The 24,986-nt window shown below is 43.0% G+C and overlaps 1 protein-coding gene across 1 annotated transcript in view; it reads left to right on the top strand.

Annotated features, from left to right (window-relative positions):
- Positions 1-14,480, top strand: part of DAD1 (defender against cell death 1) — a 25,569-nt gene extending 11,089 nt beyond the window's left edge. The window contains exons 2-3 of the mRNA XM_006776761.2: positions 2,886-3,060; positions 14,238-14,480. Coding sequence (XP_006776824.1) covers positions 2,886-3,016 — 131 coding nt within the window. The 3' untranslated portion in view covers positions 3,017-3,060; positions 14,238-14,480. The remainder of the gene's footprint in view (positions 1-2,885; positions 3,061-14,237) is intronic.
- Positions 14,481-24,986: the final 10,506 nt, after the last annotated feature.

Below are 24,986 nucleotides of genomic sequence, written 5' to 3'. Positions count from 1 at the left end.
CCTTCCTCTCTGTAAAAAATCAATAAAATATATTAAAAAAAAAAAAGAATGTCATCCTATCCTATATAATAAAAGCCTAATATGCAAAATGACCAAATTGCAGAATGATCAGCAGGGGGCGGAGCCAGCAAGTGGGCCAGCCAAGGTGGGTGCCAGCGGGCAGAGGGAGGGGATGGTGCAGGGGAGGGTGGGCAGAGGTGGCAACTGGTGGTGGTGGAGGGGTGTTTGGGGGGCAGGGCCGGCTGCTCGCCGGCAGGCGCTGTCCCCTGATCGGCCCGCCGGTCACCTCCCCCGGAGGGAGGCCAGACTGCGGCTTAGGCCCCTGAGGGCTCCCGGATGGCAAGAGGGTGCAGGCCGGGCTGAGGGCCCGCTCCCCCCTCCCAAAGGTGGGTGCCAGCGGGCAGAGGGAGGGGATGGTGCAGGGGAGGGTGGGCAGAGGTGGCAACTGGTGGTGGTGGAGGGGTGTTTGGGGGGCAGGGCCGGCTGCTCGCCGGCAGGCGCTGTCCCCTGATCGGCCCGCCGGTCACCTCCCCCGGAGGGAGGCCAGACTGCGGCTTAGGCCCCTGAGGGCTCCCGGATGGCAAGAGGGTGCAGGCCGGGCTGAGGGCCCGCTCCCCCCTCCCACCAAGTGCATGAATTTTTGTGCACTGGGCCTCTAGTTCTATAAAAGAAATTCCATAGTCAAAAGGTACCAACATTTTAAATATTAATGTATTGCCAGTTCTCTGAAATGCATGAACCAATCTGTACTCCTTCCACAGCAGGATTTTAATTGGTTGCCCTTGCTTTAGTCACTGTCCTTTATATTTTGAAGGGTCCAGGTACTTGAAAAGATCAGTGGTGCTTCTACAGTGTTTACATGTTTTAGCATAATGGAAATTGTTGCTGAGGTGATGGATTATGGAGAAGTAGACTGGTAGTTTTCTGACCTTTGGATTAGATCTCAGTTCATTTCCTTTTCTTAGTTAGTGATGGGATGGATGTTAGCCTGAAGCAAATTTGAGTTTTCTTAAGCAGTGTAATCATTTATCACAGGCATAAAGATATTTTTGGAAAGTGTATTCCTGGAGCTCCCTTTTCATGTCAAATGGTGACTGTGGCTAATGTATCATGTTGGAATCTTTAAGGCTGTAGAATGTGGCAGTGGAGAGTTCTCTGTCAAGTTAATGTAGCTTAGGTCTTTTGCCTTTTTTGAGATTAAAGATTTTCTACAATTATGAGGTCCTCACAGATAAGCATTTTATGTTTATAATTTCTGCTATCCAATATTCACTATCTGTTGAAAAAAATTTACAGTTTTATAACTTTTTGTCATTCAACCCAGCGCCATTGTTACTGCCCTCAACTACTTTCTAGGTTATAATTTAATTTTTTTTTTATATACTTTTTTTTTCCTTTCTGAGTAAGCCTTTCTTTTTAGCGTAACTCTATGAGGTTATATTTTTTCCTTTCACAAATAAGTGCATAACACTTAAGTGTACAACTTGATGGGTTTTTAAAATTTAATCTTTATTTTTTCCATCATCATTTATCCCCTCTATGCTCTCTTCCATCTCCCTCCCTCTGCAATCACCACACTGTTGTCCATGAGTTTTCTTTTTTCTTTTTGCTCAGTACCCTGCAACTCCCACCCCTACCATATCTGCCTGTCTTGATGAGTTCTATAGCTTGATGTCAAGCTACATTACCAGCACTCTAGAGACCTCTACCTTGCATCTTATTAGTCATCCCTACCATGAAAGAGAAAAACCACTAATCCTGGCTTATATTTTACCATAAGTTGGTTTTGCCTTATTTTAAGCTTTACATAAATGAAATAATATGGTGTGTATTTTTTGTGTCTGTATTATGTTGCTCAACATTATATTTGTAGAATTTATCCATGTTGTGAAGATTTTTGTTTTGTTTTTTGCTGAGCCCCTTCTTTCCTCCAGTTTTATGACATACATCACGGTGTAAATTTAAAGCATATACCATGATGGTTTTATTTACATATACTGTAAAATGATTACTATAAAGATTCAATTAATATTTATCTTTTCATATAGATACAATAAAAAGGAAAAAAGAAAGGAAAAAATTTTCTTCTTGTGATTAGAACTCGCTTAACAACTGTCTTATATTTCATGTAGTAGTGTTAGCTATTATCATCATGTTGTACATTACATTCCTAGTAACTACTTATTTTATAACTGGACTAGAGGCCTGGTGCTTGAATTCGTGCACCAGTGGGATCCTTCGTCCTGGCCTGCAAAATCTGGCTGAAACTGGCTCTCCGACATCTCCTGAGGCGTCCTGGATTGCGAGAGGGCACAGGCCAGGCCAAGGGACGCTGCCATTGCACAATTGGGGCTGGGGAGGGATGCAGGAGGTTGGCCAGCTGGGGAGGCCAACTTGGGAGGGCTCCAGAATGTGTCCGGCCTGTCTTGCTCAGTCCTGATCCAGTCTCGATCGGCCAGACCCCAGTAGCAAGCTAACCTACCGATTGGAGCGTCTGCCCCCTGGTAGTCAGTGAATGTCATAGTGAGTGGTTAAGTGGCCTTAGCATATCATTAGCATATTATGCTTTGATTGGTTGAATGGATGACCAGACGACTGGTCACTTAGCATATTAGGCTTTTATTATATGGAAGTTTGTACCTTTTTACCAATTTTCTTCCAATTTCCCCTCTTCTTTCTGCATATGTAGTGTTTATTGTATGCATATGCTATAACTTATCCATCTTACTGTTGATAGACATTTAAATTGTTTCCAGTTTGGGGTTGTCATGGTTATCATACCTGTTAGAATGGAATTGTTGGGTCATTGGGTATGTATGTGTTCATTAGCAGTCATTTGTTTTATGCTTTTAGATGATAATTTTTGTGTTTTGCTTCTTGTGTAGTTTGTCTGAGAATACAGATCAACCCACAGAACAAAGCGGATTTCCAAGGCATCTCCCCGGAACGAGCCTTTGCTGATTTTCTCTTTGCCAGCACCATCCTGCACCTTGTTGTCATGAACTTCGTTGGATGAATCATTCCTATTTGCTTAATTGAGGAGTGGGAGACTAGACGAAGGTAAGTGGTAATCATAGCCTTTGTCCCATCATGTTGATTTTAGAACTGGAAATTGGATGGGGCTGGTTTTGATCATGGCTGGCAAGGTTCCCACATTGCTGATAAGACGTTTTTGCAGAATTTTTTTTCATCAGTCTGCAAAGTATGCATTAATTTCATCCCGAATCATCAGTGCTGCCACTCTTGGTCATTGCCTTCTCTTCTCACTGTTTTGCAAATCATTAAGATAACAAAATGGGAGCTTGCCTGTAGCTAATACATAAATTTCTGCACCAATAACTCCATGAAAATAACTGAGGTCTTAGAAGAGACAAAAATTGTAGATTTTGCTTTTAGATTTGCTCTGTAATTTATTTCTGATTTTGATCTTAGATGACTTTAAATGTTGGGCCATTGTCCCTGTAGTACCTAGTATAGTGCTTACACCTGACTGACATCCAGTATATGCTGAATTAGATAGTAGCCATTTGTTAATATATGCGCTAACGTAGAAATAAAAGGAGAAATTGGATTAGTTTGGGAGAACACTTTAGAACAGCGGTTGCCACCCAGTGGTGTGCAGACCACTGGTGGTCTGTGAGGTTCAAAAGGTTGGTGACCTCTGCTTTAGAATATAGGATGATATGCCATTTGTTTTATTTGCCATTTTTCCTTTTTTAGCAGTAGAGCTTTTTTCCCTAAACAAATTCTTATATAGGTTTTCCATATATAAAACAGCACTGTAGCTAGAGTTTTTTTCTTGAACAAGTTGAAAAGCCCTCTTTGCTTGTATTCTCCTTTATGTATGGTATGCCCTCCTTTCCATCCCTCCCTTCCAAGCAGAATCCAAAAGCTCTAAGAAATAATGTGTGCTTCCAAACTCTATGTAGGAACACTTATTTTATATGTATGGAAACAGAGGTCCAGAATAATTCAGTGGCCTTCCCTGGCCACATAGCTAAGTGATTGCCGAATAGTGCCTTAGACCAGTGATGCTGTTGGTCTTGTGTTCTTCCAGTATCCTATGTAGCTACTGATGAATGAATGTACTATTTTCTTTGCCTTTTTAAAAAATATATTTTTATTGATTTCATAGAGGAAGGGAGAGGGAGAGAGAGAGATAGAAACATCAATGATGAGAGAGAATCATTGATTGGCTGCCTCCTGCACACCCCCTACTGGGGATCAAGCCCGCAACTTGGGCATGTGCCCTTGACCAGAATCGAACCTAGGACCCTCACGTCTGCAGGCCAACGTTCTATTCACTGAGCCAAACTGGCTAGAACTTCTTTGCCTTTTCACTACAAAATTTAGTGTTGTATTGTTTACTGGGTGGTACAGAAAAGAGAATCTGAGGAAATGTTATCCTATTTGGGGCAAGACTATTCCAGGACCAACTTCTTTCTGTCACTACTTGGAAAATTATCATTTTTGTACTGATCAGAAAACTGACATGAGAGTTAGAGCAACCATGTACTAAGTGAATGCAGTATTGGGGCAATGACTATTCAATTTCTGGTATGAATTAATTAGTTACTTATATTACATAGATCCTTTTTTATTATTGATGAAAAACAGTTCTGTTAGTTAAGTAAGGTTTCATTTGCTTTTCAAAGATTCTTTACTGATTTTTTAGAGAGAGAAGAAGGGAGAGGGAGAGAGAGAGAAACATCAATGTGGTAGTGAAACATCGATTGGCTACCTCTGCACACCCCTACGGGGGATCAGGCCTGCAACCTGAGCATGTGCCCTGACCTGGATTTGAACTAGCAACTTTTCAGTGCATGGGACGACACACAGCCAGCTGAGCCACACCGGCCAGGGCTAAGGTTTCATTTTTGATGAGGTAGAGGTTGCTTATTTCAGTGAAAAAGTTTGGATCCACTTCTTTCTGCTATTCTAATACAATTTAACTCTTTGGAGAACTGATCAGGCCTTCAGTTGTCTTTCCCCCTTCCCCCTTTTCTATCTATGTGCTAGTCAATGCCTTATTACTGGAAACACAAAAGAAAAGTAACAGATGGCTGCTACCTTATAGCAGTTAAATACAGCATAGTTCAAGCCACACTGCAGATGTGGACAGTGTACTGTGGAAGTCTAGAGAAGGGAGCCACTGTGCAGAGGCAGCAGACAAGGTGTCTGACCAATGATAACTCTGAGTACAGCTAGAAAGCTGACCCACCATTGACCTTACGCCTGCAGATATCATGAGTAACTAACTCTTGGGCTTCCTGATAGAAATTTTGCTGGGAAGGTCATAAGTCTTCTGATTGCCTTACTCTGAATTTCTCAAGTTATTTTTTTCTAAATGAGTCATGTGTATGCTTAAGAAAGGGACAGCACAAACATTTCAAGGTTTTCTGGCTCAGGGAGATACCAAATCATAGAGAATAATTTCCTAGGGCTGTCATCATTGGAGGAGGGCCCTGCTGCAGAGAGCTTAGTATTTCAAAATTATGACAAAAACAGACGAAAAAAAGCAGGCTCAGCAGAAACTGCGTAGTGCAGACTATTTAACAACCTAGAGCCACCTGTTCAGTTGGGAATTATGGTCCCAAGGTGCAGCAAAATCTTCCCATCCCAGATTGCAGTGTTAAATCATCTCAGAGAGTATGTTCTCCCTGGGGGACTGCCCAGGGGTTTTCCTAGAGATCCTTTATTTGACATATACTTTACTGTACTGTCAATTTGTAACATACATCATTTGCCCTTTTTATGTGCTTCTAACTCAGTTCTATGTGCAATGTGACAACACTTTGAAAACAGTTTTCCAAGTGAGTTTTCAATATTTATACCAACTCATAAGGTAGAACGAAATAGATTGAACATTATTGATACTTGCCATGTACATTGAGAGTTGGGTATAAAAAGAATGAACATCGCCGAAACCGGTTTGGCTCAGTGGATAGAGCGTTGGCCTGCAGACTGAAAGGTCCCAGGTTCAATTCCGGTCAAGGGCATGTACCTAGGTTGCGGGCACATCCCCAGTAGGAGATGTGCAGGAGGCAGCTGATCTATGTTTCTCTCTCATCGATGTTTCTGACTCTCTATCTCTCTCCCTTCCTCTCTGTAAAAAATCAATAAAATATATTTTTTTTAAAAAAAAAAAGAATGAACATCTGTAGGGTACTGCTTCTGCATGAATTTGGACGTGACCTTTATTTATTTATTTGTTTGTTTGTTTATTTATTCCTCACCCAAGGGTATTTTTTCCATTGGTCTTTAGAGAGTGTGGAAAGGAGGGAGAAAGGGAAGAGAGAGACAGAGAAAGAGACAGAAAGAGAGAGAGAAACATAGATGTGAGAGAGACACATTGACTGGTTGCCTTCTACATGCTCCCTGACGTGCCCTTGACTTCGGTCTGTGGGCTAGCACTCTTACCACTGAGCCAAACCAGCCAGGGTTTGGGAGTAACATTTAAAACAAGCAGCTACTCTGAAACAGGCAAATCAAACGGATATGGTATTGAGTTAAAAAACAGAAGTAAGGAAGTTAACATTAACAGGTAGTGAGAGCTCACTGTAGGCCAAGCGTTAAGTGCTTCTCATTCTGTCTTATTTTCAAAATTACCTCATGAAGATAGGCTTGCTAATTCCATTTATAGATGAGAAACAGGTTTGGAAAGGCTTGCTGGGAATCTTGTAACTATGAAGTCTGATAATCCAGTCTGACTTCAAAAAAATTTTGTATTCCATTTTTGCTTAAGGTTGTTTACTATAAGGTATTTGATTATTGAGGATTTAAAGAAGTGCATTTAAAGAGTTACCACAGCCGAAACCGGTTTGGCTCGGTGGATAGAGTGTCAGCCTGCGGACTGAAAGGTCCTAGGTTCGATTCCAGTCAAGGGCATGTACCTGGGTTGCGGGCACATCCCCAGTGGGGAGTGTGCGGAAGGCAGCTGATCGATGTTTCTCTCTCATCGATGTTTCTAACTCTCTATCTCTCTCCCTTCCTCTCTGTAAAAAATCAATAAAAATATATTTAAAAAAAAAAAAAGAGTTACCACAGTTATTTTCTCACTGTCCTCCCCCTCAAGCTTTTCTTTCTTTGTTTTTATTATGACAATTTAAAAAATACCGAAAAGTACTGAGAACAAAACAGACACCCAGGTGTCTACCACCTGGATTTAGTGGATTTTGAACAGATTATAGACATTGTGGATTCAGCTGAAGTTCCCTTTGAATTCCTCTCTAGTACCAACCATTTCCTTCCCTCTGCTGTAAGACTAGAAGTTTTTGGCAGTTTTTTCAGCCAGAACTCATGCCTCGACCTATCAAACACAACCTTTTCCAAACTTTAGTCTTTTCTTTTTTTTAAATATGTTTTTATTGATTTCAGAGAGGACGGGAGAGGGAGAGAGAGAAACATCAATGATGAGAGAGAATCATTGATAGACTACCTCCTGCACGCCCCACACAGGGGTTGGAGCCCGCAATGGAGCATGTGCCCTTGACCAGAATCGAACCAGGGACCCTTCAGTTCTTAGGCCGAAGCTCTATCCACTGAGCCAAATCGGCGAGGACCAAACTTTAGACTTTATCTCCCGAAAGCATGTCCAAAGATGGTATTTTGAGAAATGCTGTGGTAAAAGCTACTCAGTTGGCAGCACTGCCTAAAGATGGGTATTCCAGTGGTCAAGAATAGATTCAGTATTTTTTAGATTATCATAAAAATGTAAATGCAAAGTGAAAAATGCTCCTAGTAAGCTTTTGAGTTGGGAGAATTCATGCACATTTAAAATGATGGTCAGTGATGTTCAGGTACTTAATGGCGGTAAATCTTTTTTGAATGAATGCATAATACAGAATATGTAAAAATTTATATACTTTCTATAATTATTTTGTTTTGTTTGTTCATATCTCTTTGTGCAATTCTTTTTTTTTTTTTTTTCCGAATTAAAGAGTCATATTTATTGCAAATCCGGGACTATGAGGGAGCATCTTGCTCTCCCAAATCTCATAGTGATAAGATGGCTGAAACACCAGGTTTATAGAGGCAAAGATCACAAAGGTATTGATTACATCCCAGGGTTTGGAATGAGGAACCTGATTTGCAAAAAAGCAGTTTATAGAAGCAAAGCAGCATGTTATCTAAATTATAGTTTTGGGTCTCTGGATCACTGAATTGACAGAAACACATTATCTAGAGCCCTCGGGTCTCGAACGAGGAACCTGGTTTACAAAAAAGCAGTTTACAGAAGCAGAAGCAGAAGCAGTTTCATGTTATCTAAATTACAGTTTTTGGGTCTCCAGAACACTGAGTCAAGAGGGACATGTTAACTGGAGCCCTCTGGCCTTGGGATAAGTGTGCTGTTCTTCCAGGTAAAGGAAAATGTGCTTTCTAAGACCAGTATGACCACAACCAATGGGATAGTCACAGTACAATCAATAGGGTATTCAATCGAATGGGGTGATTTATATAATTCAGAAAATCAAAATAACTTTTCTATTGTTAAAGCAAATAAGTACAGAAGCCAAACAGCAGGGTTAAAGTTAAACTATAGTTTCTACCTGAGATGATTGCTACCATACTTCATTCCCCACTCATTTTATGTACATGAGTCAAATCTTGGACTCATCCTTATTAGTTAGGGGATTGTACTGCCCCCTAACTACAAGTAGTTTGACCGAATTAATTTTTCTAAACTGCCTGCTTGGCACATTCAGTTTTCTGTTTACTCACCCCACTTCTTTTAAGGCCATTAAAAAAAAAATGGCAGAGTGAATCTCAGGGCCCCAAAGGGAAATGAAGAAAAGAGGGACATAGCTACCATTAGGTCATAGTTTGGGAGGAAAGTTCCTGGACTTGGGCCCTGGATCAGAGGATAAAGTGAAATGGGCTCAGAGGGTCATACCTGAGCTTGGAAGTGTGCTCAGCCTGGTGGAGACTGGCTAATGTTTGTGATAAAACCTTGTTAGTGTTGCTTTGTTTTTATAATGGAGGCCATTCTATCACAGGTCTCTCAAAATTCATAGTGCTTAATCCTGGATGGAGCAAGGGGGCTATAAGGACTGACAAGCAGTACTATTTACAAATATGCAATTACTGTTGGCTTTTCAAATTCATCAATGAAGTATACTAATCTAGAGAATTTCAGGATAGGAATGTAAATATTATTCTTTAGGTTCTACTGCCACCTAGTGGATTATATATTTCTTCTGCTGAGAGATTGTACTGCATAGCATAAGAGAAGTTGAGTTTGGGGGAAGAAGCTCCTGATATCTTTGCGATAAAACATATATTTTCCAGTCACAGGAGGGCAGCAGAGGTCCAAATGGGCCTAGATGCTGGGTGGGGGTTGCTTTACGTTCTGTCCAGAAGTGGGCAGTGTCGAGTTAGGCATAAAGGCCATGAGCCATTAAGTGCCCCAAGGCTTTTGTCACACAGGGAAGATCCTGTGCAGGGTTTATTTCCTTTTCTTGTCAGTTCAAGAGCTCCCTTTTGGTTTGTTCTTGACCTGTTTTTGCTCTCAACATGACCTCTCACTGGCAATAATCTTTATTTTTGTTGGGAGGAGCTGATTTTTAAGAATATTTTTATTGATTTCAGAGAATAAGGGAGAGGGAGAGAGAGATAGAAACATCAATGATGAGAGTCATTGATTGGCTGCCTTCTGCATGCCCCCTACTGGGGATCAAGCCCACAACCCAAGTATGTGCCCTTGACTGGAATCGAACCCAGGACTCTTCAGTCCTCAGGCTGATGCTCTATCCACTAAGCCAAACCAGCTAGGGCAGGGAGGGGCTGTGTTTTAAATTTCATTTATTCTTTGATACTTAATTTTATAGTGAATTAGGTTCAGCCACCAAAAAGGAACTATTCTAAATTTGTAGAGCATATTTCGAGCTAAACACAGCATAATCTTTTTCAGCCCCCTTTTTCCCTCAGAGGGCGAGATTAATCCTTTACCTATTATTCTTAAAACCTTGAATCTGCTAGTTGTATTTAGTATAAAACACTAATTGCTGCTGAACTGGTTTGGCTCAGTGGATAGAGCGTTGGCCTGTGGACTGAAGGGTCCCAGGTTCGATTCCGGTCAAGGGCATGTACCTTGATTGCAGGCACATCCCCAGTAGCGGGCGTGCTGGAGGCAGCTAATTGATCTCTCTCATCGATGTTTCTAACTCTCTATCCCTCTCCCTTCTTCTCTGTAAAAAAAACAATAAAATATATTTAAAAAACCCCACTAATTGCTGACTCTCTAATTGGTGATTGAGGTCTCTTTTGTATTTGGTCCATTTAAAGTTGAGAGAGAGGGAGGGAGGGAGGGAGGGAGGGGGGGAGAGAGGTGAGAGAGAAAAAGAGAGAGAGAGAGAGAGAGAGAGAGAGAGAGAGAGAGAATGGAGATTTGTGAAGTTCATTCTTGTCCTAACTCCCTGCCTTATTTGCTTTATTTTTTGTAGCTTGATGATTCCTACTCCTAGTCATCTTTGGTCCCAGGTTGCATAGGAGCCTCTTCTGGGGCTCTGGAGTCCAGTATTCATGCCTGAGTGCTGTACTTAATACACTGCTATGAAACTTTTGATTCACTGCCCTGTCTCCTACTGAGGGTTGGGGACCTCAGGGGTTAGCACAGGCTAACAGTAACAATGTATGTTTGTTGAATGAGTGAATGATGACTAAGTCATCTTTAACAGCAATAAAATGCTATATAAAATAGCTGTATCACCAGTCATGCAGATGCTAAGACATGTGGAAAGTTCTGTGGAGAAAGAAGCCAAGGCAAAAATAAACATATGACTAGAAGGGGGAAGGCTTGCATTGTGGAATGACAAGTAAACTTGTCCTTCACTCCCTGTTTCCCGATCTGCACAGTGAGGTGATTGGACTGGATGTTCATCATTTTCTTGCAGCTGTTCAAGCCTTTGATTACTAGAATTCATGGGTTCCCATTGTGTTTGAGGAGGATTGGCTGTTTGTATGGATCCTCAATTGGGCTTTGGTTTTTTTTCCTCCCTCTTCAATTGTTGGCTTTTATCCATATTATCAGATTCCCATCATTCATTACAGGAAAGTTAAAGTGTGACTGTCTGTATCAAAATGCATGATGTTTATATAAGGCCTTTTATAAAATTAAAAAAATATTTATAAAATGTATTAGTTATCACCAGGCTTGCAGGACTCACATCCGTTCCTCATACACTTTTACACACCTGATTCATGTGACTCACAGCCCATTCTCTGATGGAGGTAGACAAATAGCAGTCTTCCTGTTTACACATGAGGTAATTAAACCGTTGTGAAATTTAAGTTGACTTGTCTAGGCCCTGAAGCGAATAAGTGACCTAGTGGGAACTTGACATTGTGACTCAAAAATTTTATTTCCCTTCTCTATTATGTTCAAAGACTTTTAGATGATAAATATGTATATGTCTTGTTAGAAGGTTTTTGTTAAAAATATTAAACTTGCTTTTTTTTAAATGGGAAGAAATAGAGAGGTTGATAAGAAAAGATGAAGTCAGGCTATCTAAAATGTTCCTGCGAAGTTGGTCACATTTAATAAGATCCAGAGGAAATGCAAGAGAACTGACTTTATCCTGAGAGGGTGACCCTGGACTCTCCACTGTGTGGAAATGTTCTGGGGCTGCACCACCTGGTGTGGTGGCCACCAGCCACATGTGGTTATTGAATGTTTGAAATGAAGCCAAGCAGCTGAGGAATCGAATTTTGAATTCTATTTAATTTTAACTAAGTTTAAATAGCCACCTCTGGTGAGTGGCCATGGTGTGGACAGAGCCGCTCTGGACAGATTTGTCCAGCTCCCGGTTGCAGTGTCCTTATCTATAAAATGAGAGCATTAGATTAGCTGGTCTCTAATGCTCCTTTCAGTTTTAGAAATATACAGTCTGTGCCTTTTGAAATTGCAGTGATTGAAATTGAGCTTTGAACCCAGAATTTCTGCAGAATGGTCTTTGATTCACATTTTATCTATTTTCAGTTTTAATTGGGTTACCAGGATCCAGGATGAGATTGGATTTGAAGGAAAAATCAGTATTTGAGCATATCTGCTCAGAGCTAGTGTCTGAATAGAGATGGGGCTGGAGAGGAATACAGATTCCAAATAGAAATGACCCTGCCTGGCATTATCTTTTGTATCTATACAGAGAGTCATTATTTTCAACAGTTCTTTGCGTTGTGCCTTGCTTTCTTTTAAGATGATTAGAATAGACTGATCAAGTGGTGCTGTCTTTTCTGCGTGAGTGAAACAGACTGAAGAAGTCATGCTAACTTTTCTCAGTAGGTGTCTTTCATTTTACATTCTTGATATCAGAGGAGGAAATTTTATTAGTTTCCTGAAACCTTTATTTCTGGGTTAGCAGTGGAAACCATTATTCTGAGCTGTTGAGTAGTCCAGTTTTACTGAGCTAACATTTCAAAGAAGCCTAGAACTTCTGCTTTTAGAATACTGTCTGGTAAATATATTTTTGCCTTAAAAGAAGAGAGCATATCTTTGTAAATAGAATTTTCTGAAAACTATTATCAAAGAGACTTACTGTTATGAGTCATTTTTGCCTTCTGGATAGACCAGCTCTAGTGTTTCAGATTTAAATATTTTAATATCAGAGCATCTCAAAACAACTTTTATACTAAACTAGGATTTCTTTCATAATTGTAAAAGTGTCAAAGCTCTTCACTGAAATAACCTTATGTTGTAGTTCTCTCTCATGTCAGCCATTAGAACTGATATCATATCAATTCATAGTTTGTTGCTTTTAAGAAACTTGGAGTGAAAAGGTGAGTTTTAATAGGTCTCTTTGTTCTTGTTTGGCATTGTGGATACTTTTTGTTGTTTCTTTACACGTATCACAATTCCAGTGATGTAGGAATGTTCTGCACTTATGTAGCATTTCTCTAAATGCCATTGTTAGTGAAATAAAAGCACTCTGGCTAGAAGTCTAAGATCTTTTTTTTAAACCTATGATGCTGAAATCTTCAGATCAGAACCAACACACAAAATAAGGTGGTGCCTTTTTACCTACTGGGGTAGCCAGCACTTCTGCAGTATTTCCCAATCTTTTTCAAAGTCATGACACACATATAAAGTTACAGTATTTTGTCTGGTGGCGTGGCTCAGTGATTGAGCATTGACCTATGAAACAGGAGGTCACAGTTCGATTTCCGGTCAGGTCACATTCACTGGGTTGCAGGCTTGACCCCCCGGTGTTGGGCGTGCAGAAGGCAGCTGATCAGTGATATTCTCTTTCATAGTTGATGTTTCTATCTCTCCCTCCTTCTCTCTTCCTCTCTGAAATCAATAAAAATATATTAAAAAAAGATATTACAGTATTTTTTATGGCTCACTGCAAGAAAGGTGGCTGCTTATGGCTAGAGATTTTGAAGCCCGTAGGGCAAAGGGGTTACTTTCTTTAAAAAAATTAAAAAAGAATTGATTTCAGAGAGGAAGGGAGAGGGAGAGATTAAAAACATCAATGATTTGAGAGAATCATTAATCGGCTGCCTCCTGCATGGCTCCTGGGGATCAAACCTACAACCCAGGCATGTGCCCCAACCAGGAATCAAACCATGACCACCAGTTCATAGGTCAATGCTCAACCACTGAGCCACACCGGACCGGCCAAAGGGGTTACTTTCTGACTACCCTGGAGGCACTAGAAGGAAGCCGCTGGGCTCCACCTCACAGCTACCAGATCTCAGTCTCATCTGATTCTAGTAGCAATGTGGATGCTTCTCGGAGTTATTCTCCACATTCTTTCTCTAAATAAACTTATCTGTAAATGAAAAAAAATATTTCTTCTGGATTTCCTTTGTTAAATCTGAGATTGAGAATTTTTCTCAACTTTCTTGAATACTTTCTTCCTTCATTCTTCCCCCAAACTGGAAGTTAATGCTTTATAAGCTTTCTAGATCCAGAGAAGCTCTTTAGGCTAAATTGCTACCTTTTCACCTCTTAGGAGTTGGACCTGAGAGGTTAGAGGGACTTAACGTAGAGGTGTGCAGCTAATTAATCATAGAGCTGGAGTCAGAACCCATGTCTACCAGTTCCTAGTCAGCTTTGCCTTGGTGTGCTGGGAATTCAGATTTGAACATTACTTTTTAAGGATTCTTTTATAAAATGTTTGGTGAAAAATATTTGGCTCTAGCCTGGCTTAAATATTGCCCAGGATTTGGGGCCTGGTCATAAGACATTTTAAAAAACCTCGGGTGTCTCCTCTTACCTTTCCACTTCTTTCTTTTAGGTTCACTTTTTTATTTCCCCTGGAGAAGAGCTCTTGAGATGGCAGCTTGTTGGACATATGGATGTTCTTCAGAGTTCCACTGCCTTCTGGCTCAGATTTGGTATGCTGGTGGAGAGCCAGAGAAGTTCCCTTGCTTCTGTGTCAAAACAACTTTGTACTGAGCGTTTATTTACATGACCTCTTCTCCCTTCCATTGTGTAACCTTTCTGCCTTCCAAATTAAACTCCATGCCACTCCTTTCTATGCCTGGGCTCTGTTGTTTGTTTTTATTATTGGTATCAGAATCCTTTCTTTCCTACAGTCTTCTGTGCAAAATTGATAACTTGCAACTGCGAATCTTCCTCCATGTTTTCATTAAGTGTATTTGAAGTTAATGACAAAAAGCAGTGCTGACAACACTGTGAAAAGACAGTCCTTTGTCTTTTTCCTGGAGCTGGTAACCCTTTGCTACTCTTTCAGTTGTTCAGTTCCCTTCTTATGACACTTGCATTCCTGGAACTGTGTCATTAAGCACTTCGTTAGAAATCCAACTGTTTGCTTCCACATTTACAGCTATTTCAATATGCTTTAGTAGGGAAAAGTGACATATGTACCTCTTAGGCAGTGTAAGCAGAGTGCATTCATGGGTTTTGTGTATATGTGCATTTATAAGATGCAGTTCTCTCCAAACCACCTTCACAAATAGTCTCACATTTTATTCTTACGATTATCTCCAGGGTTCTAATCCTCATTAGATGGAGAAATTGAAGCTTAGATTTGTAACTTGCTTACGATCACAGTTGAGGATACAACTTGGGAGAATAATAGGTCTGCTGGCTGAAGCCTAGGCATGTTTATATGTGTCATGCTAGCAGCCTTTTTCCATCTTGGGTGCTATATAGAGGGAATAAGTAAGTTATGTTGAGAATTCCACTAGTATTTAAATTTAGCTGACTACTGAGATGATGAGATGTGCTGCAAAGGTTCTTCAACTAGACTGCACATTAGAGTCCCTTGGGGAACTTAAAAACGAAATCTCAGTGCCCAGGTCATACCCAGACCAAGTAAATAAAAACTTTTGGGGGTGGCATCTGTACTTTGCACAGCTCCCAGGCGATTCTCATGTGCAACCAAATCGGAGAAGCACTGATCTAGATTTTTGCTGCTCAGAATGTCCATTGATCAGCAATACTAACATCACCTAGGACAGTGGTTCTCAACCTTCCTAATGCCGCGACCCTTTAATACAGTTCCTCATGTTGTGGTGACCCCCAATTTCATTGTTACAAATTGAACATAATTTAAGCATAGTGATTAATCACAAAAACAATATGTAATTATATATGTGTTTTCCGATGGTTTTAGGCGACCCCTGTGAAAGGGTTGTTCGACCCCCAAAGGGGTCGCGACCCACAGGTTGAGAAACGCTGACCTAGGAGCTTATTTAAAAAAGAGGACTCAAGCGCCACCCCAGACCCTTCTGAAGCAGAATCTGTATTTTAACATGGTCATTAGGTAATTTATGTGCATATTAAAGTTTGAGAAGCACTGATCTAGAGCAGTTCTCAAATTTTGGTGTATCTCAATTACTTGGGAACTTAATAAAAAGCTTGGGCTTCTATGTTTATTAACTCTCCATGTAACTTTGATACACAACAAAGTTGGAGAACAGCTTTAGATCAGAATTGGCAATTTTTTTTGAATTGCACATTTTATTTTATTTTTATTTATTGATTAAGGTATTACATATGTGTCCTTATCCACCCCCCCATACCCCTCAACCCGCCCCCCTGCTCATGCCCTCACCCCCCTGAGGGGGCAAGGATGCCACCGGGCACCTCCTAACCACCTGACCAGAAACCCCACCATCAACACCGACGGCCACCAGGTGTCCCTGCCTGCAGAACTGGCCACTGGTCCCAGGTGCCTGGGGACCACCCTCAACGCAGGCAGGAGCAGAGGCGCCGCCTTGCCAGAAAAGCAAACTGCTGGCCCTGGGCCTCCACTTTTAATTTTTTGAGGAAACTCCAAACTTCTCCACAGTGGCTGCACCATTATGCATTCCCACCAGCAGTGCATGGGGGTTCCTTCTTCTCTGCATCTTCGCCAGCACTTGTCATGTGTTGATTTGTTGATGATAGCCATTCTGACAGGTGTGAGATGGTACTGCATTGTCATTTTGATTGGCATCTCTCGAATGATTAGGGACTTTGAGCATGTTTTCATAGGTCTCTTGGCCTTCCTCATGTCCTCTTTCGAAAAGTATCTATTTAGGTCAGTTGCTTGCCCATTTTTTGATTAGGTTGTTTATCTTCCTTTTGTTAAGTTATATGAGTAGTTGTTGGCAGTTTTTTCTTAAATATACGGGCAGGGTTATATTTCAGTAAAGTATTTACAAAAACAGGCTGTTGGTCAATGAGCCACGGTTTGCCATTCTCAGGGATACTAGTTCACTGAAATTATGACTAGTCAATTTAATTTGCTTTAAAACTTTTATATACAGATATCCTATAGCTTTATTAAGAGGCTTCTGGATTATTTTTAGTTGATTGATTAAACAGAAGAAATACATGGGGAAGAGGCTATATTCCCATTTACTGGCTTAGCTCTTGTCTCTGGTGATTTATGCAAGCCAGTTATCATCAATCAACAGAGGAATCATTTGTCTTTGGTGTGTGTTTTCATCATTTGCAATAGTGTTGGTGGTAGTGAGAAAGACCCCAGGTGTTAGCCCAGTGGGGTCAGACTAGACCTGGTTTCAGCAACCTTGGTACTGGAGTTCTGGCTAGGAAAGAATTCAGTATCAAGACTCAAACTGTAAGAGAATGTTTATTTAGAAGGTCATAGAGGTAGAAGTGAGTGGTAGAAGAAATGGACTCAGGAGACAAGTTGCAGAGGCAAAAAAAAAAAAAAAAAGTCCTTGGAGTTTAGGAGAGAGGCAGGTGAAGGTAGGTAATGAGCCTGGGGGAGTAAGAGAGAAGGGAAAGGCTCAGGTGTGCACTCAGGAGGGAGAGCAGGCTGGGTCTTCCTTCCGAGGGGTTTTGAGGAGTGATCCCAGGAGAGGATCCCAATAGAGTATTCATCAGCTTTTCAAGTGTGTCCTTTTAGGGTCATTTTTGGAGCCAGGGCAGGGGGTCATTGGTCAATATAGCTGGTCCTGAGGTCACCCTTGGTGTCACTTGTCTGGTTTTGTTGCTTTTCTGGACCTGGAGCTGAAACACAACTGAGGCCTAGATGTTATCTCTAGGGAGGAGATACGGCATCCTGGAGATGAGGTCCTACCCTACAGTTGTCCATTGCTAGGTACCCCGGGGCTTTCTGCCTTGTTGACCTGTACTCGGCCCATCTTGCCCTGCTCATGTCTGTTTAACTGCCTACCATATTAGGACAAAAGCTTCAGGCTGCTTTTGGAATGTTGAATTTAAATTTAGTTAAAAGCTCATTACCAGTGACTTTTTTTTTTTAAGGCTTCTATTGACTTACTCAGTGGTTCTCAACTCGATATACAGAAGAATTAGCTATGGAACTATTCCTTCAAGCTTAAAAAAGTGCATTATTCCACCCTCCTCCCCCACACACATTCTTAGGTGTTTTCTTTTAGCTGAAGTAGCTAAAGACATGGTAGATGAGAAGCACTGAGCCAGGGTGAGTAATCTGTTCACTAGATGTCTCTTCCTGTCTTTGGGCCTTTCTCGATACCCAATGGCTGTATTCTAATGATGCCGTTCCATTGGCCTTCCACATGAGTGCTCAATGCAGCACGTAGAGCAAGCAGATTTTGAGTACAACGGGATAGAGAGCTATATCCTAGCATTTCCTGTTGCCTCTAGCTCAACACCTTTTTGGGTGTTTATTTTTATTTTCTGTGCTCTTTTGTGGAGCCGGAAGCCATTGCCACAAGCACTGTACATAGTCTGCTCCCTTCCATTCTTTGCAGTGGCGGAAGCTCAGCCTTGAGCACCTCCTGCCCACACATTTCCTGTCTCCTCTATCATGTGGAAACCATCTCTTGTGTTTTCTTCTTTTAGCAGCCTATACCTTTGGCCTCTGATCACATCTTTTCATCTTGTGTTTCAAAACACTTTTTTAGTCATAGTTGGTTTTGGAGGTCCAGCAAACTAGCACTGGCCGGTTACTAGAGGCTGGGGAACTTGTATACAAACTCAGTGTGACTCTCCTGTCCTCCCTTCTTTTAAAAACTAAAATAAAAATTTTTTTCATTGATTTCAGAGAGGAAGGGAGAGGGAGAGAGAGAGGGAGATGGAGATGAGAGAGAGAGAGAGAGAGAGAGCGAGAGAGAGAGAGAGGAGAGAAGAGAAGAGAGAGAAACACCAACAATGAGAGGGAATTATTGACCAGCTGCATCCTGCATGCTCCACACTGGGGATTGAGCCTGCAATCCAGGCATGAGTCCTGACTGGGAATCGAACCATAACTTTCTGGTTCATAGCTCAATGCTCAACCACTGAGCCACACAGGCTGGACTGTCTTCCCTTCTTGGCTTGCAGGTCTGGGCCTCTAAACTAATATCTCAGTGCTATGTAACTTTCTAACTACATTTCATTTAAAAAAATGTAATAAATACAGAAAATGGCTTTTTCCTGTGGGGGAAAACAACACTTTCCTGAACAGGATGAGGGAATGAGAATAGAGGAGGAGAAAGCTTATGAAGAACTAAATAAAAGACTATGTCACTTGCTTACACTGAATTAATAGATGGGCCCAAGCTTATGCAAAACTTATGTCAATTCAGTGGAAAAGGGGTATATTTTTAAGCCACCAGAGAGGCACCCTGGTGTTGCAGAATGTACTTGCTTGATCCGAAGGTGTTGATTCAAGGACCTGTTCTGCCACTTACTTTGTTTTTGGACCTTTTGTCTGAAATTTTGCAAATAATTAGGCACCTAAGCACTATCCTGCATAGTGCACAGAATAATATAAAAGGTAAGACAGCCTTTGCTGTCCGGGTGAGTGCTAACATTGACCATCTACCATGTCTGACGTGGCATTAAGCATCCTCCTGTTACTTATGTTTCCCTATAACTCCATGAGGTAGGGTGGTGGTATTCTCCATTTTTTGATGAGGAAATAGAAACTCAGTGTGCAGTTGTTAGGGTTTGAATCTTATTTCCTCCTGATTCCAAAGCATTTGGATTAGGCTTTGGATGAGATAAAGTAAGAAGCAGGGGGATAATGATACTCACACAGTTGTCCCAATAAAATTTAAGGTAAAGTACCTTGTTAATGTAACTGCTGTACGATCAGCCCTCTCCTAGCATCATCAGAAACGCTGAGAACTGTTCCAGACATCTTATTTTTCTCCCTCAGCAGCACATCCAGTTTTACTGGCTTTCAGCTGAAGGACTGTGGTGGCCAATGGCAGGCCTTCCTTTTTCCTGGAGGAGAGACCTCTCTAGGAGCTCTCATTAGGATCTAGTCAGGTCTGCTCTGCCTTATTAAACCCCTGGGATGAATAATTTTGTTACTAAGTTTTTATTAATGAGATGCTCATATATGTCAAGAGAAGAGTCAAATAAACTCCCATATACCCAACACTCAGCTTTAACAATTATCAATATTTTACCCCCGTCTAGTTGCAGCATATTAATAAAAGTCATTTTGGTGAGAGAGCTCAGTCTTTCTACTACACCTTCATTTAGTTAAAAGAATGTTTGAGTGCCTGTTCTGTGCCAGGTACTAGAGATACAGAGGTGATCGGAACAGATAGCACGCCTCCCTTTTCTGAGCCTAAAATTCTAGTTGGGATGAGACCCAATTTGGCATTGATAGAATCATGTAAGTGGAGTGAAGGAAATAAACAGTAGGATGTGATCTTTTTTTTCTTTTATAAATATATTTTATTGATTTTTTACAGAGAGGAAGGGAGAGAGATAGAGAGTTAGAAACATCGATGACAGAGAAACATCGATCAGCTGCCTCCTGCACATCTACTGGGGATGTGCCCGCAACCCAGGTACATGCCCTTGATGGGAATCGAACCTGGGACCTTTCAGTCCGCAGGCGGACGCTCTATCCACTGAGCCAAACCGGTTTCGGCAGGATGTGATCTTAAATGGGGATGGGGAGGGAGCTGCTTAGACACAGTGGCCAGGAAAGACCTCTGAGCAGGTGACATTTAGGCTAAGATCTGACAGCTGAGACCAGTCAGTGGGAGTGTGTCTAGTCCAGGGGTGGGCACACTTTTTGACTCGAGAGCCACAATGGGTTCTTAAACTGGACCGGAGGGCCGGAACAAAAGCATGGATGGAATGTTTGTGTGAACTAATATAAATTCAAAGTAAACATCATTACATAAAAGGGAACGGTCTTTTTTTTTTTTTTTTTTTTTATTTTTATTCTTTTCAAACGGGCCGTAGTTTGCTCACGGCTGGTCTAGATATTACTTAGCTGCTTCTCATTGCCAGATGATTGAGTAGTAGAGTTTGCATGCGCAAAGAGTATGGCCTCAGGAGACTACTAACCTCAATAACTTTAAAAATATATATATTTCTATTGAATTCAGAGAGGAAGGGAGAGGGGGAGAGAGAAACATCAATGATGAGAGAGAATCATTGATTGGCTGCTTCCTGCATGCCCCACACTGGGGATCGAGCCTGCAACCCTGTCACCTGACTGGGAACCAAACTATGACCACCTGGTTCATAGGTTGATGCTCAACCACTGAACCACGCTGGCCAGGCCTAACATAAACAACTTTTATTGAGGGAGTGCCTTCTAAATGTTCAGGGCTCTGTTTTGCCTAAAATCTGATCCTAAAGGGGGATCAAGTGGGTGCAGAATCACAGAAGAGGGAAGGGAGAATATAAGACACAGGTCTGGGGGTATTCTGCCACCCCGGTCTGCTCCTTCCTCTATGATGGCTGCATCCAGAACCACTGGGACTTGGGTGTCCACAGTTCCGGTGGAAAGCCAGGGGATCAGAGACCAGTGCTAATGTGAGCTTAGTTCACTGTGATCCCAAGCAAGCCACTTCACCTCTTTCCTCATTCGTGAAAGGGGAGGTAATACTTGGCCTACTGTGTAAGTTTACCAAGAAAATCAAGAGATGTTTGCTTTGCTGTTGTATAGATACAGGATATTCATAAAGATCCTGGATACGGATGTTGTCCCACCCATGTCCTTTGGGAGATCACGAATAACTCGGGACAGCAAGGAGAAGCAAGGACACCCTATAGAGGTTGCTAAAAATAGTGTCTCGAAGTCTCCACTGGAATAAAGTCCTTTTTAAGGTCATCCTGGTTTCTTCCCATCAAGGCTGCAGTTGCTCACCACTCTCAAACCACATGCCTTCATCCACTGTAACCCTCTGAAGTTCTGCCAGCCCTGTCTTACATTTGTATGCTCTTCTAATATTTTCCTTCTCTGTGAATTTTGTGTGGGTGGTTCAGGGAAAGGGTAGACAGGCACTCGCCTCTGCTTCTTGGGAGAGTTTTGGAAGGCTTTGAAAATGGGCGGGACTTCTCCCCTGGATCCTATTGCCTCTGGAGTGGGAGCATGCCCACATTTCCAGAGCTAACAGGGAGACTGGGCTCCCTCTTCCCGAAGTGGTGGGCCCCCCACCCTAACCATTTAGGGTATTGGCCTGAGAGGGTGGCTGCCCAGAGAAGCTGCCCATGGAGGCTGCTGTAGAGGTCTGGCTTCATGCTTTCAGCCTGTGCCCTGCCAGGGGCCAAGGGAGCCCTTCTGAAGGCAGAGAGGCCACCAGAGGGTGGGAAGGAAGATAAGGAACCAGAGTAGCCAGGGTCGGTGCAGTGTGGACTCGGAGGGCAAGGCCCGAGGCCCGGAGTGCTCTGGGACCAGGAGTCCTGGCTTTTGTCAGAAAGTTGGCCACAAGCTAGCCAGGGCCTCCTGGTTCTGTAATTACCTTTCGTCAGCTCTTCTGGAGCTGGAAGCTGTGGAGGGGACAACAGAAGGCAAGTGATGGTGTAACAGGAAACCCCTGGCTCTCCCATCCAAGTACTAAAAAACTATGGTATGTTTACACAGTGGAATACTAGGCTGCTGTAAAAAAGAAAGAACTCTTACCATTTGCAACAGCATGAATGGACCTGGAGAGCATTATGCTAAGCGAAATAAGCCAGTCAGAGAAAGATAAATATCACATGATCTCACTCATATGTGGAATCTAATGAGCAACATAAAATGATGACCAAAAATAAGATACAGAGACATAGAAACATGAACAGATTGATCCTCAGAGGGAAGGCAGGGGAGGGTGGGTGTGAAGAGATCAACCAATGAGCTTGTATGCATATATGCATGACCCATGGACACAGACAATGGGTGGTGAGACCTGGGTGAGGCGGTGGGGAGGGACAGGAGCTGGCTGGAAGAGGTTAATGGGGGGGAAAAAGAGAACCTATGTAATACTTCCAACAATAAAGATTTTTTAAAAAAGTACCCATTTACAGAAAAAGAAAAAAGAAAAGAAACTCCTGGGGCCACAGTGAAGGGAGCAGTGGCCATCCACTGTGGGAAACAGTGAGACACAGTGGGCCTTGGAGCCCTAAGCTCACGGGTCGGGCTCGGTTAAGGGCAGCCCCGCTTTTATTTCGTTGTGGTGGTCCAGTCTGACCCAGCCTGACTGACCTGATGCGGGATCACAGTTCATCTTTTTGGGCATTCCCTTATAATCTGAATTTCAGTTTACTAAGCATTTTCACACCCATTATCTCTTATGATCCCTTCAACAACATTGAAGTGGGTTACTTTTTAAATGTTTGATTAATGAAAAAATGGAGACTCAGGAACGTTAAAAGCCCTAGGAGAGAAGGCTAGTGAGGGTAGTGAAGGTTACAGGTAACGGGGTCTCTGGGTTCCTGCCTCAGGACTCCTCCCTGAAATACAGTAACAAAAACCTCCCTCAAGCAATCACAGTCATTGATACATCTCATGCCAGGTCCTCCCTGGAATGTTAGCTCCTTACAGATAAATTGTGTGTATTTAAAGGGAACAGTACTTTACTGAGATATAACTTACATAGACTGAAGTGCACAAATCTTAGGTGTACAGTGTGACACATTTTGACCTGTGTTACCATCACCCAGATCAAGATACAGAACATCCCACCACCCCGAGGGACTCGTTGTGCCCCTTTGCCGTCAATCCTCCTACCCCAGAGGCAGCGATACCGGTGATTCCTTAGCCTGTGCTGGAGGTCATCTGTGTGGTGTAGTAGGGTTTGAACAGAGACTGCACCCCACCCAGAGCCTCTGGCTTGTAGGCAACGTGAAAGCAAGCCCTGTTCTTACTGTTCTCTGAGAGAGACTGACCCGTGTGGGCTCCCATGGATGTGGGCGGTTAGAGACCTGCCCAGGGCGCAAGCTAAGGAAAGTGTAGGTCTTGGACCCCAGCCCAGACTACTTGATTCGGACTCTGCTCCCCCAGGCAGCAGGGCTGCCCAGTCCCTTTCTCAGGGGTCCCTTTCTCAGGGGTCCCTTTCTCAGGGCTCCCTACGGCGCTCTGGATGAGCAGGCCTGAGGATCCTGGGCAAGGGGTGCCCCCTGCTGCCTGTGGGGCCAGTCCCAGATCTTCTCTCCTTGGGGTGACAGGATTACACGGGCCGGGAGCCCAGTGCAGTAACTGGCAAAGGGCTGGGGCTCGCAGAATAAGTCACTTGCCCTTTATTTTCCTTGGAAAAGAGGTTTTCCTAAGCTTTGAGGGTTTTCTATCCCCGGATTGAACCGATTGAGGAGAAAGAGGCCTCTTTCGTGGAGCGCTGCTGCCCCCAGGTGGATGGCTGAGGACACTACCACAGTGCAGGATGTCCAAGTCCTGTGTTCGTTCCCTGGGTCTTAGGTTCTGGTCTCAGCTTTCAGGCCCCTTGCCCCCTCGCATCCTGAATTCTGGTATTCTGGTCTCTGAGAAGCAGATGTCAGTCAGGGCCATCACTCCGGCCTTGCCTGGAATGGAGAATTTTTTTTTTTTTTGAGAACCAGCTCCAGCTGTGCTTGTGGACAGATGTGGCCGCCCCACCTCCTAGGGGAAGGTGGGCTGGACTTAAGCGTTGAGGGCCTGTCCTGTATTAAGCAAGGGTTTAATGAGGTGAGATCAAGGTTTGATCTTAGGGCTTGGTTCAGAAGGGGGGTGCAGAGGTGGGGCGGGGAGGCCTCTCAGTGATCGGGTGTGCAGCATCTCAGCCTGCTGCTGGGCGGGGCTGCCAGCCCCTCCTGCGTGGGGCCTTCCTGCCGCACCTGTGGTTGGCGGTGTAACGGCCCAGGCTGCCGGGCCTCGGCACGTGGCCTAGGGCGATGGTATCTCGAACTCAGTATTTTTAACTCTTCTTTCCAGAGGATGTGGCTTTTGCGGGAAAGCTTCAAAGGGTGCCCTACTTGCCCCTCTCGGCAACCATGACGTCATGGAAATGGGAAGGGGCTGTCCCAAGCCCCCAAACACCTGGAGGGAAGTGGGAGACTTTTTTCCACTTCCTGTCCTACTTCTGGCTACTGACTCACTGTCTGACCTGTTTATTAATTTCAAAATTAATGTGATGCTCAGAGGAAACCTCACGCGTGTGTGTCTGGATGAAACAAAGCCTGCAAACCAGGTGGCCTTACGCAGAGGCAGGGCCTGTGGTCCTGTGTCGGGTCCTCATCAGCCAGTATAGTTATTAACAGGAAGACCGCGGCTGGCTCCCCCTGGCCCACCCATTGCCCCTGGAGGTAGATTGGAGAAGGGGCGTTAAGATAAGACGTGGAGAATGAGAGGTGGAGTGGTAATGGGACCTTCAGCCCTGGACGTTGGCCCGGC

The sequence above is a fragment of the Myotis davidii genome, unplaced genomic scaffold (assembly GCF_000327345.1).
Source record: "Myotis davidii unplaced genomic scaffold, ASM32734v1 scaffold1949, whole genome shotgun sequence".
Taxonomy (NCBI): domain Eukaryota; kingdom Metazoa; phylum Chordata; class Mammalia; order Chiroptera; family Vespertilionidae; genus Myotis; species Myotis davidii.
This window is presented reverse-complemented; position numbering and strand designations above follow the sequence as displayed.